At 32.1% G+C, this 18,711-nt stretch overlaps 2 protein-coding genes and 1 long non-coding RNA gene across 3 annotated transcripts; 1 reads left to right on the top strand and 2 right to left on the bottom strand.

The window, feature by feature from the left end:
- The first annotated feature begins 2,898 nt into the window (after nucleotides 1-2,898).
- Nucleotides 2,899-6,950, top strand: LOC130940993 (14-3-3-like protein D). Its single transcript, XM_057869318.1, has 6 exons — nucleotides 2,899-3,113; nucleotides 3,460-3,766; nucleotides 4,098-4,185; nucleotides 5,674-5,783; nucleotides 5,863-6,011; nucleotides 6,736-6,950. The coding sequence occupies exons 1-6, from the start codon at nucleotides 3,038-3,040 to the stop codon at nucleotides 6,795-6,797; spliced, it is 792 nt and encodes a 263-aa protein (XP_057725301.1). The 5' UTR covers nucleotides 2,899-3,037; the 3' UTR covers nucleotides 6,798-6,950.
- Nucleotides 6,951-9,003: 2,053 nt separating this feature from the next.
- Nucleotides 9,004-12,357, bottom strand: LOC130940992 (AAA-ATPase At3g50940-like). The gene is made up of 3 exons (XM_057869317.1): nucleotides 11,149-12,357; nucleotides 10,550-10,921; nucleotides 9,004-9,842 (listed from the first exon to the last, which is right to left on the bottom strand). Exons 1-3 carry the CDS (start codon nucleotides 12,163-12,165, stop codon nucleotides 9,792-9,794), a joined length of 1,440 nt encoding a protein of 479 aa, XP_057725300.1. The 5' UTR covers nucleotides 12,166-12,357; the 3' UTR covers nucleotides 9,004-9,791.
- A 2,320-nt stretch (nucleotides 12,358-14,677) lies between these two features.
- Nucleotides 14,678-16,806, bottom strand: LOC130940696 (uncharacterized). Its single transcript, XR_009070365.1, has 4 exons — nucleotides 16,645-16,806; nucleotides 16,499-16,553; nucleotides 16,281-16,410; nucleotides 14,678-14,982 (listed from the first exon to the last, which is right to left on the bottom strand). It is a non-coding gene; the product is annotated as an uncharacterized LOC130940696 (long non-coding RNA).
- Nucleotides 16,807-18,711: the final 1,905 nt, after the last annotated feature.

Consider the following 18,711-nt stretch of genomic DNA (forward strand, 5'->3'; position numbering starts at 1 on the left):
ATATTTGACCACCCAGATTCTGAAATTTAAGGTTGGCCCAGATGATTCAGCATGTGCAGTGAAGCCCAGAAAGATCCGTTTAGAGATGGTTCTTCATATGTCCAGAATTGTCTCATACCTGTTTATGAGACAAAAACTCCAACAAACACATTAGTAATTTTCAAACAATGAATCATAACTTAAAATTCCTAGACTAGTCCTAAGCATGCAAAATCTGTCCTCAACTAATAGTTTAGTGAAAATATCAGCTAATTGCTCTTTTGATTTAACAAATTAAATGCTAATATCCCCTTTTTGAACATGTTCTCTTATTGAGTGAAATCTCACTTCAATGTTTAGTTTTAGAGTGTAAAATTAGATTCTTTGAAATATTAATGGCACTCATATTGTCACACAACAACGGAATATTTTCAGCAATTAATTTATAATCAGCAAGCTGTATTTTTAACCATATAAGCTGAGAACAACAAGAAGAAGCAGCTATATACTCAACTTCTGTAATGGATAAAGCCACTGTTGACTGCTTCTTACTTGACCAAACATTCAATGACTTTCCAAGGAAACAATATAATCCTGATGTGCTCATTCTATCAACTCTATCATCAGCAAAGTCTGCATTACAGTAACCAACTGCAGAAAAATCATCAATCTTAGGATACCATAGATCAAAATTGGATGTGCCATGAACATATCTAATGATCCTCTTAACTATAGAAAGATGAGACTCTTTTGGTTTTGATTGAAATCTTGAACACATTCCAACACTTTGCACAATATCAGGTCTAGAGGAAATTAAATACATAAGAGAGCCAATCATTCCTCTATACCTAATCTCATGTACATCTTTCTTAGTTTCTCCCTTTTCTAATTTTGAATTAGGGTGTATGGGAGTTCCCATGAGTTTGCCATTTTCTATACCAAATTTCTTAACTATTTCCTTGGCATACTTCTCTTGATGAATAAAAATACCATTTTCAGTTTGGTTAATTTGAAGCCCAAGGAAAAAAATTAAGTTCACCCATCATACTCATGTCAAATTCACTTGTCATGAGTTTTCCAAATTCAATACAAAGAGATTCATTGGCTGATCCAAAAATAATGTTATCAATATAGATTTGGACTAGAATGAAAGAATCATTAGAATTCTTGATAAATAGAGTAGTGTCTGTGGTGCCTTTTTGAAAACTATTTTTTCAAAAGAAAAGAGTTAAGTCTCGCATACCAAGCTCTAGGAGATTGTTTTAAACCATAGAGAGCTTTTGATAATTTAAAAACATGGTTAGGAAATTTTTTATTTTCAAAATCAGGTGGCTGCTCCACATACACTTCTCTATCTATCACACCATTTAAGAATGCACATTTCACATCCATTTGACATAATTTAAAACCACAAAAAGCAGCATAAGCTAAAAGAAGTTTTATGACTTCCATTCGGGCAACAGGACAAATGATTCATCAAATTCTATTCCTTCTTCTTGGTCATATCCTTGTGCCACTAGCCTTGCTTTGTTTCTTGCAATGTTACCATCTTCTCCTAGCTTGTTCCAAAATATCCATTTAGTGCTTGTCACTTTCTTTCCATTTGGCCTTGGAACCAATGTCCAAAATTAGTTCTTCTCAAACTCATGAAGCTCATCCTCCATTGCCTTTACCCAAAAAGGGTCATCAAGGGCTTTTTTTACATTCTGAGACTCCATTTGAGAGAGAAGAGCAATGTTTGATTCTTCACTTGCCTTTCTAGTTGAAATCTGAGTTTTAATACCATGAGAGACGTCCTCAATGACAAATTTCTCAGGATAATTCTTCAAAAATCTCCATTTACGAGGTCTGGTGGACTTGGAGGCGGATTCAGTCACCAAAAAATTCAGGAAACTGTTGGTTTCAGAATTTCCTTCAGATTCATGAGACAAAACGGAATTGGGCTACTGTTTTGACAGCCCACCAGCTTTGGTTTTATTTTCTATCCTATTGGGCTGCTGTTTTTTTTTTTTGACCTGCAACACTTGATCAAATTCAATTAAAGACTAATTGGGTGTTTAACCTACTAAAAATAATGTTTGTTATCATCAAATTAATTTAGTTAATTTCTTAACTCAATAGATGTCCAACAGATTCGCTCAAGTGACAATCTGGCAGGTTTATTTACAAAATCACTCATAAAATCCTCTTTTGAAAGATTGGTATATGAAATTCGGATGCGCCGATTTCGATACATTAAATGATGTCGACAAAAGGGGAAGACTGTACTCTTTTTTTCTTAGTCATGTTTTTTTTTCATTGGATTTTTCTTGACAAGGTTTTTAATGAGTCAGTCCCCATCACAAAGGGTTTTGTACTCTTTTTCCTTTACTAAAATTTTTTTCATTGGATTTTTCTTTAGTAAGGTTTTAACGAGACACAATCCTAAATGGTTATTCAAGAGGAGTGTTGTGATAAGAATGAAATAAATAACTATGGACGACTCATCTTTTTCATACTGAAATGTTATGTTACCAAAATCCTTATATTTAATAAAAGTAAAAAAAAAGCCTTCATACATATATAAATAAAGGTACGTATCTAAAGCAATACACAAGCAATAAAACAAATATTTTTCTCTCTCTTTACATTATAATATAAACTCTTTGTCTTTATGCGGTTTTAACTTAAAATAATTATAATATTAATAAATATAAAAATTACCTCTATTAGAATGAAATAAAAGTATTAATGAACGATAATACTAGAATCTTATATTTATATTTTTCTATTTTATATTTATTACTTCTTTCTCGTTATTTACGTCATTTTAATTTCTTTATCCCTGTGTCACCGTTAATAGCCGGTCACCTATAAATTCTCGAATCCTGAAAACCGTATCAACCGTTTCCCTTCCAATTGTAACTTCTTGAGTTTGGTCCCCCCTCTCTCTCAACTCTTGTTTCCTTGTTCTTTTGTCTCTTTCTCTCTCTCTGTCTCAAGTCTCACTACACTGTGAGCAGAGTGAGATAGTTGAACCACAGAGAACAACAGGTTCAGGCTCAGATCAACAACAACAATGGCTTCCTCTTCCAAGGACCGTGAGAACTTCGTCTATATAGCTAAGCTTGCCGAGCAAGCTGAACGCTATGATGGTTCTCTACTTCTCTCTCTCTCTCTCTCTGTGGACACTGTTTCAGATTCTTCCATTTTATGCTTCATTGCACTTTCATTCATTTCTTCAGCACTTTCCAAAACTACCCACTTTCTCTTTTTTTTTTTTCCCTTCAAGGACTCCTTTTATCTGATAAAGTTTGTCTTTGCAAAAAAAGTTCACTTTTTTTTTTTAATTTTCTTCGCACCCATATGCATTAATTACGCTCATACTTCACTTTTTACATGCCCACATAGTCATTTATGCAAAAGCCACAAAAAAGAACAAAAATTTGGAATCTTTTTCAAAGTTTGTCCAATGTGTGCAACATGGGGTTGGTGATGCAGAAATGGTGGAGGCCATGAAGAAGGTAGCGAAGCTTGACGTTGAGCTGAGTGTGGAAGAGAGGAACCTGTTCTCTGTTGGGTACAAGAACGTGGTGGGTTCAAGGAGGGCTTCATGGAGGATCCTGTCAAAGATAGAGCAGAAGGAAGAGTCAAGGGGCAATGAGGTAAATGCAAAGCGCATAAGGGAATACATGCACAAGGTGGAGTTGGAGCTCTCCAAAATTTGCAGTGACATTATGATTGTCTTAGATGAGCATCTTATCCCATCCACTAATGTTGCTGAGTCCACTGTTTTTTACTATAAAATGTAATGTAATGCCTTCTTTTTAGTGTGTGTAAAATTTTTTGGCTAGTTTTCGTGTATGTTTGCTTATTAGTTTGTGATATCAATCCATGCCTCTAGAATTGATTCTGTCAGAAGTGAAAATATTTTATTTTATGTGGGAACCACTTTTTAGAGAAGCTAACAAAGTAAATCACTTTACATCAAAATTGAAATTTTAACTAAATTGGTTCTGCCAAAACTTCTACTTAAGCAGAATTGTTTGTGGTGGAGTGGTTTTTTAAGTTGTTATGTTTCGTTATGTGTTAGATTATGGCAGTTTATGTACTGTTTTTGAGTTTTGGATTTCATACAGGAAAGGAGATTACTATCGGTATTTAGCGGAATTTAAAGATGGTGATGAGAAAAAAGAGGTGGCAGATCAGTCACTTAAAGCATATGAGGTATTCTATTCACTTAATTAGGTTGGAATGAATTTTCGAATTTCCTTTTTTAGCACAAGATGTAAAATTGTAAATGATGTTTATTAGAATATGAGTTGAAGGCAAAGCTTCATAGTCCTGAATTTATCAGAAAAATTGTCATCCTTTCACAGCTTTGTGTTAGAAGGTTAGAGAGATATGATTTCATTTGGAAATGGATTTCCTCATCTGAAAAGTTCAGATGATTTGATCATGTTTTGATTTTTATTAGATTCTCTTATCATCCCATACTTGGACTCCTCATTAATGGTTAATAGTGAACATCAAAATAGGACCAAGTCATGTGAAATCTTCACGAGAAGATCCATTTCCGATTCATCCGCATTTTGGCCCATAAGATCCTGCCACTTGGGATTACCTTGTACACCATGCTTTAATTCAGGCTTGAGTTTATCTGAACGTTTTTGTGTTTATATTGAAATATTGAATTAGGTATGATGTAATTGGCGTATGATATGAATTAATCCTCTGCAAATTTGAAGTTACTTTCAACGTTTTTATTGATCTATGCTATTTGCCTCACTAAGGAACTCCACACATTTGTTTATTTAACTTTGCAACTAGTACTGAATTCACTTTTCTTTATGCATTATGAGGGTGTGGTCCATATGTTAATCTTTCATAATTTTCTCAAGCTGTTTGGCTGTTATGGAACTGATGCTGCCCCCTCCCCGAACAACAGCAAGAGTCAAGAGATTCTTTTGTTTCTCCCCAATGAACCTTTTGCTTAGCTAGTTGATATCTTCTAGACCGAAGTAGGACTTCACATGATACAGAAAACTATTTGCAGTCTCAGAAAATCAAGCTCCGATTATACTGATGGAATGAGTAAACTACCTCTGTTTGGGAGGCAGATTAGGTGTGAGAGACGTGATAGTTTCTGTGCCAAGTTTTCATATTTTTATGCTAATGGAAATTAATCTTCAATCCAGAAATTTTCAGGTAGAGAGTTGGCAAACATTATCAGTGGTTCACCACTATGTTTCTAACTACCTAAGTAGAATCACTTGTAACATTATCAAACATACACATTAGAAGCTCATTTTCCTCTACATCAACCTTGATTATACTTTCAATTCCCCATTCATATTTTTTGCTTATTGGAGAAGGTTGGATGTTCTTCATTTTCCTTCTGCTTAAGTTTGATCTGTGTAATTGAATGCACTGAGCCACCATAGGATTTGCAGTTAACAGTTATAAGTTAATTTAGTATTTGGGTATATTTCTTAAATCTGTATTGGTTGGAAATATTTGCAAGTCCATTCATCAGGCTTACTTCTTGTCATAATTGTTGGAGTTTGCACCAGCTTTTCATTACATGCTATGTTTGTCTGGGTTCTTTTCTTGTTCCAAACAAGGTCGTATTTCAAATTATTCGTGAATAACGGAGAAAGCTTCACAACTTTCAGCACTGAAGACTGAAACTATTGAGTTAACGATTATTTGCAGGCAGCTGCTACAACTGCCGAGAGTGAATTACCACCTACGCATCCTATCCGACTGGGTCTAATTCTAAATTTCTCAGTGTTTTATTATGAGATAATGAATTCATCTGAAAGGTATACTGAAATTGTTCTGCTTATGAGAACAAACAAAAGTAGTGGCAGATTCTTATGTTGTCTATCTTTGTTTCTCCAGGGCATGCCACCTTGCGAAACAAGCCTTTGATGATGCTGTTTCGGAGCTGGATTCCCTGAATGAGGACTCTTACAAGGACAGTACCTTGATCATGCAACTTTTAAGAGACAACCTTATTTTGTGGACTTCTGATATCCTAGAAGATGGTGGTAAGACATATCCTTATACATACATAGGACTGTACGAGTTGTGTTATTTGTGCCGATTCTTATCTTGTACATCGAGCTGACATACACCCTTATATGTCGGTCCCATACCCCAATTAATGGTTGAAGAGTGTGTGTTGGCTTCATATACCAGGCAAAATGAGTGCGCAAAAGATTTCTCGATACATAGCCATACACAGTTTCCATTCATTTACAATGTTTTGCACAACCTGTCTTTTGAGATGCAAAGGACATCTAGATTCATAACATTGCTAAACCTATTAAATTTATATCACTTCTTGCATCATATCTGAAAATCTTTTAATTAGAAGGTAGAATCTAGTTTTGGCCTTTATCGACATTTTCAAATAAGGCCTTTTCCTTCTGAGGCTTCAGTTAGGAGAGTCAAGAGTGGATCTAGGGGAGGGTAGTCTTCTAGGTAGAGGTAGAGAGATATCCAAGAAAACTTTAGAGGAAATTATTAAAAGAGATATAAATGTGAATGATTTAAACCCATATATGATTTATGAATATGAGAAAACATTTAGACATCATTTGTTTCATGTAACCAACCCCATCTATTGAGACAATGCTTAAAGAGTGATGCTGCTTTCAATACTTATTTATGTGGCCTTTATAACTTTTATTTTAAGCCTTTGAAGCATAAACTTTTATCAGTGCTTAATTATAGTTACTTTGTCATAACTTTTTAAACTTGCATTTTCAGATGATGAAAAGTTGGAAAGCACAGGCAAGGGTGGTCAAGCAGAAGATGAGGTTGGCCGCTAAATAGTTTGTTCTTGTCAACTTTGGGTGATGCACCTCACAAACATTCATTGAGTTAATTGTTATTTTAGCTTGAGAGAACATTTGAATCATTGCTATTGTTGGCTATTAGTCTTCTTAAGTTTCTGCAACAAACAACACTATTGATTTGGAACACATTATGATTCCACTTTTTTTTTTTTTTTTCTGCTTTGTTATACATTAAATTGGTTGATAGTTGATACCACCAAAGGTTAGCCCTTGAAAAATTTTATCATGATGAGCCTGTCCTAATATTCAGATAGGTAGCATAATAGTTAGACTATTAGAGCCTGTCCTAATTTGTGCAAGACAGTATTAACGTAGTGAAAAAAAAAAAAGAAAAGTATAACATAATTTAAGTTTAGTGCATTACAATAGGCTACTAAAAAAAACGTTATAAATCAACTTAGGTTGGTCTAATGGTTAGTTCATTAGTCTGTTTTAACAAGTGTTGGGAGTTTGAATTTTATCTTGTGCATGTACAGTGAAAAATAAAAAAAAAAAAGAAAAAAGAAAAAAGAAAGCTATAATCATATTTAATCACTGTGATAAAGCTTTTGCTGCTAGATTTCTTTTTTTTTTCTAATTGATTTTCTATGTATGAAATTTTTTTTGTTAAAATCACAATAGAGCCTCTTTCTTTTAAAAATATTTATTTTCTCTCGCACTCAGAATGTTTCAAGTTGTAGAACCCAACAGAAGTGAAAACATGGAAAAAAAAACATAAGTTGGTAATAAACCTGAAAAGTACAAGCCATATTTTAGAAATATCAAGGCCAACGAAGAAAGTGTGTAAATTTCATAGTTAATAAAAGGGCCAAATGATAAATCAGAAATTAACAATCCAGAAAAGTCTTCAATATATACGTGGTAGGCAAGGAAACTGTTGAAATTTGAAACCTCTTTCTGAGAAAATGTCCTTGTAATAGAAAACATGATATTTATACTATATCATTCCTAGGATCTTAGGTGAAATTAGCTCACCCCATATTGCATTTGATCAAAAATTCATTATTAGTGAAAAATTAGGACACCTTAGATTCCATTTTGATCAAAATAATGTCCAATAGAAACACAAAGAGAAGATCTTGAATTCTTATGTGTTGGAAAGAGGAAAAGCCATCAAAGAAGGTAACTTGGTTGCCAAGCTTCACAAACATGAATGTGAAGGTTATTGGAAAAGAGAAGCTATGAATTTCAATCACCTCATAAGTTTCAAGATAATTGCAATTGATTCTGAGCTTAAAAAGGAAACAATTGATGATTTGGACAAGTTTTTGAATGGCAAAGAGTTCTATGAAAAAACTGGGAGAGCTTGGAAAAGAGAGTACTTGCTTTATGGTCCTCCAGGGACCGGCAAGTCTAGCCTCGTCGCGGCCATGGCCAATTATCTTAACTATGATATCTTCACTGGTGTAGATGACAATTTGGACTTGAAGAATCTGATGCTTCGGATGAATAACCGTTCCTTACTTCTTGTGGAAGATATTGATTGCAGTATAGAGCTGCAGAACAGAGAAGAAGGAGAAGAAAATAAGGTTTGCATTTTATATTGCCGAACAGTATAGATTCAACACTCGGTAGGGTACTGAGACGGAGACTGGTTAACAAATGGTCAAATATAATGCATCAACTTTCCTAAAGACCTTTTACATTAGGCACAAGAAAAATAAAAGTCACATAATATTGAATTCAAACGTGGTATTGCAAGGAAATTATTGTGTGTGGTCTCTAATATTTGAATTAAATTTTAATTTTGAACGATTAAAATATTTATAGTAAATATTTTGTTTTATTTTATTTTAGTTTAATTTTTTTAAATATTATTTTTTCTCTTATTATTCTAACACTTTTATTTTCAAATCACTAAAACCATTACGTGACCACTATAATTTTTGTTGTTATTTAAAAAAATAAAGAATTAAAATATAACAAAATACGACAGTTAGAATAAAAATAAAATATTTCAAAATATTAAAAGACAAATTAGAAATTAGCCCAAACTCTAAGAATTAAATCAGCACTTTATTTTTTTTTTCTTTTACAAGAAGGTCCAAATGAGAAAAGTCTTCATATATACTTGGTATGCAAGGAAACGTTGAATTTTCATTCTTTGTAGAAGTTGTCTCAACAAAAACTCAAAGTGAAAACAATACACAAATCATCATCCCTATCACTATTTGTTAGTCCTAAACTCCTAAGCTATTATAATAAGCATATTAAGATTCCTTAGAAAAAATGTCCAATAATTACCACAAAGGAAAAATGATATCAACAGTGGCATCCATTGCAGCCACGGCTATGCTAATTAGAAGCATTGCCCATGATTTCATTCCTCATGAAATCCTAGACTTTTTCTCCTCACAAATTCATGGTATTAGACTTCACTTCTCTTCCCAATTCACCATTGTCATTGAAGAATTTCATGGGGTCACAACGAACCAAGTGTATGAAGGAACCAAGTGTATGACTTAGATCTCACTGGTATATATAACAATATGAACTTGAAGGATTTGGTTCTTGGCATGTCTAACCGTTCCATACTTGTCATAGAGGATATTGATTGTACTATAGAGTTGCAAAACAGAGAGGGAGATAAAGAAGCACACAGAAAGCAAGAGCCTAAGGTTTGTGATTTTGTTTTCATTACATCATTCAACTTCTAAAGTTAAGTCCATCATAACCTTTAGTTCATGATAACTGAAAGAAGTTGAGAAGATTATTATAAATGGTCTATGGTCAAGCTGTGGCGAGGAACAAATTATCGTGTTCACGACGAATCACAAAGAAAGGCTTGATCCTGCTCTTCTAAGGCCTGGAAGAATGGAGATGCACATTCACTTGTCCTATTGCACCTTTTCTGCTTTTCAACAATTGGTATTCAACTACCTTGGAATCTCAGATCACAATCTCTTTCAAGAGATTGAAAGGCTCTTGGGAGAAATGCAGGTTACTCCAGCAGAGATTGCAGGAGAGCTAACAAAGACAAGAAGTTCCAGTGACTCCCTTCAAGACCTTGTTAAGTTCCTTCATAGCAAGAAAATTTTGCAATAAGGTCAAAATGATTGGCATAGTAAAAACCTCGTATGTAACAAGCACCCAAATTTGATTTCTGTTATCGATATGAGCTTGCCACTTTGTCAAATGATATAAATATATGACTTAAAAAAATGATTTAATCTTATCTCAGGTGATTTAGACGATGTGAGGAAAAGACTAGTAGAGCATTCAATTAAGATAGTAGATAAAATGTAAACACAGATCAGTGGTTAGAGGTCGAGGAATTCCTAAAAGGACTCTGTTAGGAGCTGGTCAAGTGAGGTAGTTATTCAAGATATGATCCATGTTAGGAAGCAATGGTATTGTTTGATCTATATAACCGACTTCACCTACTAGGATAAGGCTTTATTCTTGAATCAAAGACTTGATATCAATTGTCAATTCTACATAAACTTTCTACAAGAATAAACAACTTTAGTCCTTTAAATATCAATTTCTGATTAACTTCTCCAGCTTTTTTTATGAGAATTCATATGATAACTAGAGGCAATAACAACTCAGTTCCTGTAACCGAGAACCAATAACTGCAAAGGGAAGCAAGTCCTGTGAATGAAAAAAGAAACAGAAGCTTTAAAAGTTAGGCTTATCTGATACAAAGATCTTCCAAATTCTCCATTAAAATGATAGTTGTGCATATTTCTAAAGTACGTATTAAATGTGCTTCAAGAACATACGGAAATTTCTTGTGGTTCTTGCACCATATCCTTGCTGTGCAAGAATCTCACAAGTTCTTGTAAGGGTTCTTTGGAATTGATGTTCTTTGTTAGCTCTCCTGAGATTTCTGCAGGGGTAACCTGGACTTTTCCTAGCAGCCCTTGAATCTCTTCAAAAAGTTTGTGTTGTGAGATGCCAAGGTAGTTGAATGCCAATTGCTGAAAGGCAGAAAAGGTACAGTATGACAAGTGAATGTGAATGTCCATTCTTCCAGCTCTTATAAGAGCAGGATCAAGCTTCTCTTTGTGATTTGTTGTCAATACTATGATTCTTTCCTCACCGCAGCATGACCATAGACCATCTATTGCATTCAACAGCCCTGAAAGTGTCACCTGTTCGAAAAGAGAATGAAAAGAGTCGACCTTGAACTTTAAAATTGCTCTTGTTTGTTAATGAGTCAAGTCGTGAGCCAACCCTAGTCAAGTTCGTCTCAGCTTGCCTCGCTTCCATCACTAATTAAGACATATCTAAATTCAATTCATGTATGATCTATGTAATTAACTCCTAAATCATGTCAATTTTAATGAATCATAAAATGCAACAAATCAATGAGACAAACCTTGCTATCTTCACTTTTATCTGCTTCCTTATTATTATTATTATCTTCTTTTTCTTCTTCTCTGTTGGGAAGCTTTATAGTGCAATCAATATCCTCCATTACAAGTATGGAACGGTTGGACATGCCAAGGATCAGATTCTTCAAGTCCTTATTATTACTAACAGCAGTAAGATCTAAGTCATAGATGTCATAATTAAGATAATTCGCCATGGCGGCGATGAGACTCGATTTGCCAGTCCCTGGAGGACCATACAGCAGGTAGCCTCTTTTCCAAGCTTTCCCAATCCTCTTATAAAACTCTTTCCCATTCACAAATTTTTCCAAATCATCAACTATCTCCTTCTTGAGTTCATCATCAATTGCAAGTGTCTTGAAACTCATGGGGTGACAAAACTTGACTTCTCCAACCCAATAATGATCATAGTCAATTGTGTGAAGCTTCAAAGCCATGTTCCCTTCTCTAATAGCCTTTGCTCTTTCCAACACAAAGGGCAAATATGAATTGAAGATCTTGTCTCTGTGTTTCATGTGAAAGGTGAGTTCATAGGATCTTACTTCTGATTTCAAAGAAGCATTGATATCATCAGGGTGTTCTTTGTTACCAGCTGAAGCAACATATTCACAGCAAAGCTTCCACCTCACCATAACTCCTTCATAATCATCACAAACTTCTTGGTTCTTGTCCATAACAAATGCAAGATTCTTGTCCTCCATTGATTTGCTTGCTTTAACTCTAACCGCAGAGAGTGTGCCTTTGCTTCCTAAATAGACCTCTGCAGCCTCATAAACTTGGTTCTTTGAAACTCCTTTGAACTCTTCGATCACAATGGTGAGTTGGGAGGAGAAGAAACGCTTCATGCCATGAAACTTTAAGTTGAAAAAGTTTATGATCTCATGAGGAATGTAATCGTAGACAATTGTTCGAATTAGCATAGCCGAGGCTGCAATGGAAGCCACTGTGGATATAACTGCAGTGCCATTGTTGTTGTTTCCATGATCTTGGAAACAGTTGTCCATGATTTTGTTGAGAAGAAGCAAGGTATGGGAGGGGAAGATAGAGAAGAGGGTCTTGTTGACCAAAACAAGTTTAGGCTTTATTATTGTGAAAACTCATATAAGTGCAGAGGTGGTGATGGTGATAGAGTAGAGTTGAGAGAGAGAAAGGTTAGAGCATGCAAAGATCAGAAAATGAGAGAATGGAATTAATAATGAATCACATCTGATTCAGTTACACAAAGGTATTCAGAACAAAAAACAGTAACTTAACTTCTAATTATGGCTAACAAACTCTGGTTAGCTTCTAACTCAAGTTAGAGTTAATTAACACTTAAATATCTAGCTGACTAGGGTTTGTTTGAGTGAGCTTCTAAAAAAAATATCTATTTTCGATTTATCTTTTTTTAAAAGATTTTATAGAAAAATAAAAATAATTTTATGTTTGGATATCTCATTTTAAAAGATCTTTTTATCTATCAATTATATTTTGATATAATAATATAAAAGTATTTTTTATTTATTTATTATATAAAAAACGTATTTTTTTAAATAAAAAATATAAAATACAGCTTTTTTAAAAAAATTATTTTTTTAATATTTTTACTTTTATTACTAAAAATTTATTAAATATACTGACAAAAAAATCTTTATTTATTAATAAAAGATATTTTTATTAAAATAACGATATCCAAACAAACACTAAATGAACCAGCACTCCACCAACTAGTTGCAGCATAACTAACTCCACACACACAGTAGTTAGTTATGCATGCATCAAGTCAGCTCCTCTATCACTACTAGCTGAGTTCTATTGTCCACAATTATTACAAGTTTAAATTCGATGCAAGACTATGTATTTAAAAAGTAGGTATTTTTGATAATACGATATATATGTATGTGTAATACTAGTTTATATCGACAATATTAAATTCTATTATTATACTCAAAACATATCAATATTTTTTTTTAATTTAAAATTTCCAAATTTTCTAATTTTAGTTATTTTGTTATTATGCGGTTATATTATACCACAAAAAGGAATTCAAACACACAGAAACATATCTAGCAACTTGGAAAATGGAGAGTTCATTTGTAGTATCTAGCAATTTATCTATTATGTGGCAGCAAATCAGCAAAGTATAATTTGCCTCTTAAATTATAGTGCATAAGCATACAACTAATCGTCCAAATAAGGTGGGAAATTGCTTCTTGAATTAATTTTTCTTGTTCTTGTGCCGGCCATAAATGTGAATGAAATGGCAGCATCACTGCTTCACTGAAAAAAAATTAAAATTTGTTTGGGTAAGTTTTAAAAAAAATATATTTTTTGAGTTTTTTTAATTTTTTTAAAAGAATAAAAATAATTTTATCTTTAAATTCATATAAAAAGATTCTTTTATTTATCAATTATGTTTAAATATAATAATATAAAATTATTTTTTTATTTTTTTATTAGATAAAAAATAATTTTTTAATAAATTTTTTTAAAAAAAGATATAAATTATAATTTTAAAAAAAATAATTTTTTTCTAGTATTTTTATTTTTGCTATTAAAAATTTGTCAAATATACTAAAAATTAAAAAAAAAACTTTTTTTAATAACTTATACTTAATGACACACTCAAACAAACTCTTAGTCTATGAATACCAAATGAAGGTAAAATATTCTTCTTTAGAGTACAGCAACATATTCTTTAGAGTAAATATATAATTAAATATAAACCCTTTTTTATTTAAAATTCAAAATGTTATGATTTGAGTTTGTCTGTTTATTTGATTTTGAAAAAAAAAACTAAACTTAAAGAAATGAATAATTAAACAAAAATTCTTTCTTAACAAAAACGGGTGAAATTAAATTTATTTAAAAACATTTGAGGTAATTGAAACGATAATTTTTTTAAGACTAAATTCACATAATTCAGTAACATCAAGAGTAAAAAAATTCATGTAAAAATGAACCTACCAATATCTATTAATTATTTATAAATTTTTATTCTTTTAATTAATTATCTTCTACTATTGTTGAAATGAGTTTTTAATTATTTGAATAAATATTTAAAAATATTTCTTCCTAAAATAATAAAAAAGCGACTGATCATGTTGAGCTACTAGTGTAAATAATATGAATAAAATTTGGCACAAAAATAACTTATAAGAGATATTATTTAATATGGTGAGATATTAACTATATCAAACAAAAGTTTCCTAAACATTAAGCTTGTTACAATAATATCGTGAAAAAATAAAATATGTTGAAGAGTGAAGGCTAAAGAAAGGTGTAACTGTTTAAGGTGGAGTTAAACTTCAAAGTGATTTTATAAGTTAATTGTAACACCCTACCACACTAAGTTTTACGTTTAAGTCGTAAAATAGAGGTGGTGTGGTATTACGACCTCTGAATAAAATAAGTACATATAATAGCAGAAGAATTATAATATGCTAGGAGCTTTGAAGAATAGAGGAAACAAAAATCGCGAAATAAAAGCGCAACGCTCAAAGAACGAGTTAACCTGCGTGCTAAGAAAACCATAACTATTAAACACAAGATAATAGAAGTGGGAATAGAGTGCCAAAGATACAAAATACCAAGCTCCTAACTCAGCCTGCGAAGTCAAGACTGGCCGGAGAATATTTACACATATATACATACATATCCAAAACCCAAAAGTACATATACACAATCCTGCCTCTCCATAAACCTCTAAGAGGATAAAAAAAAATAAGTCATGCGGAGAGAAAACTAAGTACATATATATACATCATAGCATAACAAAATATCCCAGTAACCACTCCGCCTCAAGAGTCCAGACGCCTAACGAGATGCCTTTCGACCTGCATCTGAAAAATAATAACATAGTATGGAATGAGAACCGGAGGTTCTCAGTATGGTAAAGGTGCCACACACATAATATATAAGGTCCTGGGAATGCCAGAGGCAATCCTAGAACGCCGACACTCAGATTATAGAGCTTAAAGTATTAAATAGAAGTCATAAAAGGTGGTTTACTAAGGATATTTAAACCTAACTTAACTTAACCTTAAATCTAAATTCCATTCTGCCATTCCTCCTTACCTCCAACTCCATCATGCATTTTCACAGACAAGTAAACAAACAAAGGCAAGCACAAGAAGGTTACAAGTACTGCAGATAACAAATATACATTTAACATGGCAAGTACATTTAGGCACACCCAGTTAATACACAAGCAAGTAATTCAAGTAATATGCATATGATGCATGCCTGTCCTATGGCTGATGAGGCTCATCTGTCGGTTATCCAGCCAACCCGACAAGTCTGAATTGTACTTAGACTGTTCCCCGACGTGCATCCCCAAGAGTCTATGCATAGTTTTTCTCAAATAATCAATAATACTCAATGGGGGTAACATTCCCGGGAATTTATATAGTGCCCGGTCACACACTTACGTCGTAGGGTCAACAGAGTATCGAGTTTTCAACCTGGTACACGTGGTGGCAAGCCACGACACTTAATCCAGGGAATCTCGTATCTCAGATTATTCAAATTCATAAGCCATATAAATAATTCAATTATAATTCATCAACATCCACATCATTCTCAATCGCATCTCATTCATCATTATACGTCAATCATATTCAATCCTTATCCTTCATTATCACACCTCCCATTCCATCCATCAATAGTTCCAATTCAAAACATAATTCATTCTTTTCTAAATGAATCAAACTTAAAACATGCTCATTTTCTTAATAACTCTAAATCAAACCATATACCCTTTGAATCTAAATCTTTTTAGATAATCAGCATCTCCTCTAAAACTCGGACTTTGCCACCCTTTTCGGGTCCAAACCTGCATTCTTTTCAATTCAACATATCCTTCCTCATCATCATAACAGTCACCACAATAGTTATACTTCAAATCAATAATTTACCAAATCATTAATTAATCAACAAGCACCGAACCAGCCATGTTCATCAACAATAACATTCAACATCCAAAATTAATAACTAATTATCCAATAAACTTCAACCAAATATATTCATCAACAAATTACTAAACATTAAACATACACCTGCATTCCAACTTATCCTATGGTCATCTAGCCTAAGTTTTCACAGAACATTATATATTAAATGCAAGAAACCTAAACCATACCTTGGCCGATTTCCACGTAACGACCAAAGCAAATTATTTAAAACCAAGGCAGCCCCTTCAAAATTCAACTAATCAGCTTCCTCCAAGTTCCAATATTCACAATTTCAAGCTCCAATTATTTATTCACAATCTAATACACATTCATAACACATATATATCCAATTTAATACTCAAAGCTCAAATTCAAAGAAAATAAAATAGAATTATCGTATCCTCACCTTACCCAAGCTTCACATAAGCAAGAGTGAACGTTTCCCTCAAGCTAATTGGATCCTAAAACATCAGAAATCAAAGAAATGCAATCTTCCCACTCAAAATTCGAAAATTGGGGAAAAGAGGAGACTGAGATGAAATAACAAGTTACCTATGAAATTGTTTCGGTAGAAACGTAGAGCTCGACGCGGTGAACGCGTGGCCGCAAACGGTGCGGCGATTGGAGCTCGGACGGAGAAGTTATGGGAGTTGGAAATTAACGTAAGGGTTACGGGAAATAAATCGTTTCTCTTCTCCCTGGAAGCTGAAGGCTTCGTTGCTGCAGTAATGAGGAAGAAGACAAAGCTGGGTTCATTTAATAGGGCTGGTCCGGTTGGACCGATAGTCCGGTTCGGGTCCGGTTCAACCAGTTCGGCCTATTTGGTCTAATTTTGGACCGTTTTCTTCGAAATTGGTGTCAAAATTCTCGTTTCGATGAGCTCTATCCTAATTTAATATAATATTCATATTTCTAATCCTCCTTATTAAAAATTAATTTATTAACTAATTTAATCGGGGTTTACATTAATAATTATTTAATTTTAGGTAATTTTTTTATACCTAACCAATTTAAGGGTATTACATACCCTTTTTACATGTTTCAATTAATTAGTGACAGGTATATTCATTAATTCCAATCAGCAAATGAATTCTTAATTTTTAAAAATAAAAAATAATAAATTTAATATATGTATTAAATACTTTATATATAAATATCTTAATACACTGTACATACATTTAACTTTGGTTAAATCAAACCTCTATATGTGGTAAACTTTAATTAAATTATTTAAAAAAAAAAAGAAAAAGAATTAGAATTGGGCCATTCTATATGCTGCTGGAGAAAGAGGGAAGAACATAGAATCCTAATCCTTTTCATCTAATTTCGTCTTCTTCTTTTTTCTATATTCACAGATAAAATTTGTTTTCGTCTTCTTCCCTCTCCTTAATTCTCAGGATATACCTTCTTTTTCCTCCTTCTAATCTTCTAAAATCGTCGATCTTGTTACTGTAACCTAGAACAATCTATCGTTCTCAAAATCGCCAATTTTGTTGTTAGAACTAGAACAATTGATCATTTTTTTTTTTACCCTTTTTCCATTCAAAATCACCAACATAACAAATTTATGTGAATATAGAAAAGAGAAGAAGACGAAATTAGATGAAATGGATTAGGGTTCTATGTTTTTTCCTTTTTTTAGCAGCATATAGACCCAATTCTAATTCTTTTTTTTTTTAAATAATTTAATTAAGGTTTACCATGATGGTTTGATTTAACCAAAATTAAATGTATGTACAGTGTATTAAGATATGTATATATAAAGTATTTAATACATGTATTAAATTTATTATTTTTATTTTTAAAAATTAAAAATTTATTTGTTGATTGAAATCAATGAATATACTTATCACTAATTAATTAAAACATGTAAAAAGGATATGTAAATATATAATACCCTTAAATTAATTGAATATCAAAAAAATCACCTTAATTTTATTTTTGAAATTGCACTCTAAGATTCATAATAATCTCTCAATTTTTCATCCAACACACGCCATAAAAAAATTAAGGTGGATTAATTCCTGCCACAATTTAGTCTCTTTCTCCCTTTAAAATCCCTAACGCCCAATTTATGTTCGCTAATTATATTGCAGACCTTCCCTTCTCTTCTCTTTAAAATTACTATAGTGATATACAGCGACGGATCCAGAAAATTTTGGTTGTGGGGGCAAAATTTATATAACATCATAATTATTTTTATAATAAAAATAATATATGTATATAAAAAATTAAATATTAAATTATTTATTAATTATTATATATTTGTGTATAAATATATGTATTGTTTAACTTATTTTTAATGTATATTTTATATTTTAATATATATTTTATACAAATAATTATTTTTATGTACATATAACATAATTATTGTTATGATTATATTTTATTATTGTAAAATATGATTAGCCTTCAAAATATCTAATATATAAATTACAATACTAAAATAGTAATTTAAATAATAATATATAATTTAAATTTCTATTATTTTAGGTTTTATATTTTAAAAAATTAAATAATTTTTCTGTTAACTACCATCAAAATTTCTCTCTTTTTATATATATTACTAAATAATTATTAAAAAATTCACTTCCTAACACAATTAGAAGTCGACTCTTA

The sequence above is a fragment of the Arachis stenosperma genome, chromosome 7 (genome assembly GCF_014773155.1).
Source record: "Arachis stenosperma cultivar V10309 chromosome 7, arast.V10309.gnm1.PFL2, whole genome shotgun sequence".
In the NCBI taxonomy this organism is placed as follows: Eukaryota; Viridiplantae; Streptophyta; class Magnoliopsida; order Fabales; family Fabaceae; genus Arachis; species Arachis stenosperma.

Coding starts and splice junctions, on each gene's coding strand:
- LOC130940993 (XM_057869318.1), top strand. CDS start 3,038: ATGGCTTCCTCTTCCAAGGACCGTGAGAACTTCGTCTATATAGCTAAG. Junction 3,767..4,097: donor ACTGTTTTTTACTATAAAAT/GTAATGTAATGC, acceptor GATTTCATACAG/GAAAGGAGATTACTATCGGT. Junction 4,186..5,673: donor AGTCACTTAAAGCATATGAG/GTATTCTATTCA, acceptor GATTATTTGCAG/GCAGCTGCTACAACTGCCGA.
- LOC130940992 (XM_057869317.1), bottom strand. CDS start 12,165: ATGGACAACTGTTTCCAAGATCATGGAAACAACAACAATGGCACTGCA. Junction 10,922..11,148: donor ATAAAAGTGAAGATAGCAAG/GTTTGTCTCATT, acceptor CTTTTCGAACAG/GTGACACTTTCAGGGCTGTT. Junction 9,843..10,549: donor AAGAACCACAAGAAATTTCC/GTATGTTCTTGA, acceptor CTTGCTATGAAG/GAACTTAACAAGGTCTTGAA.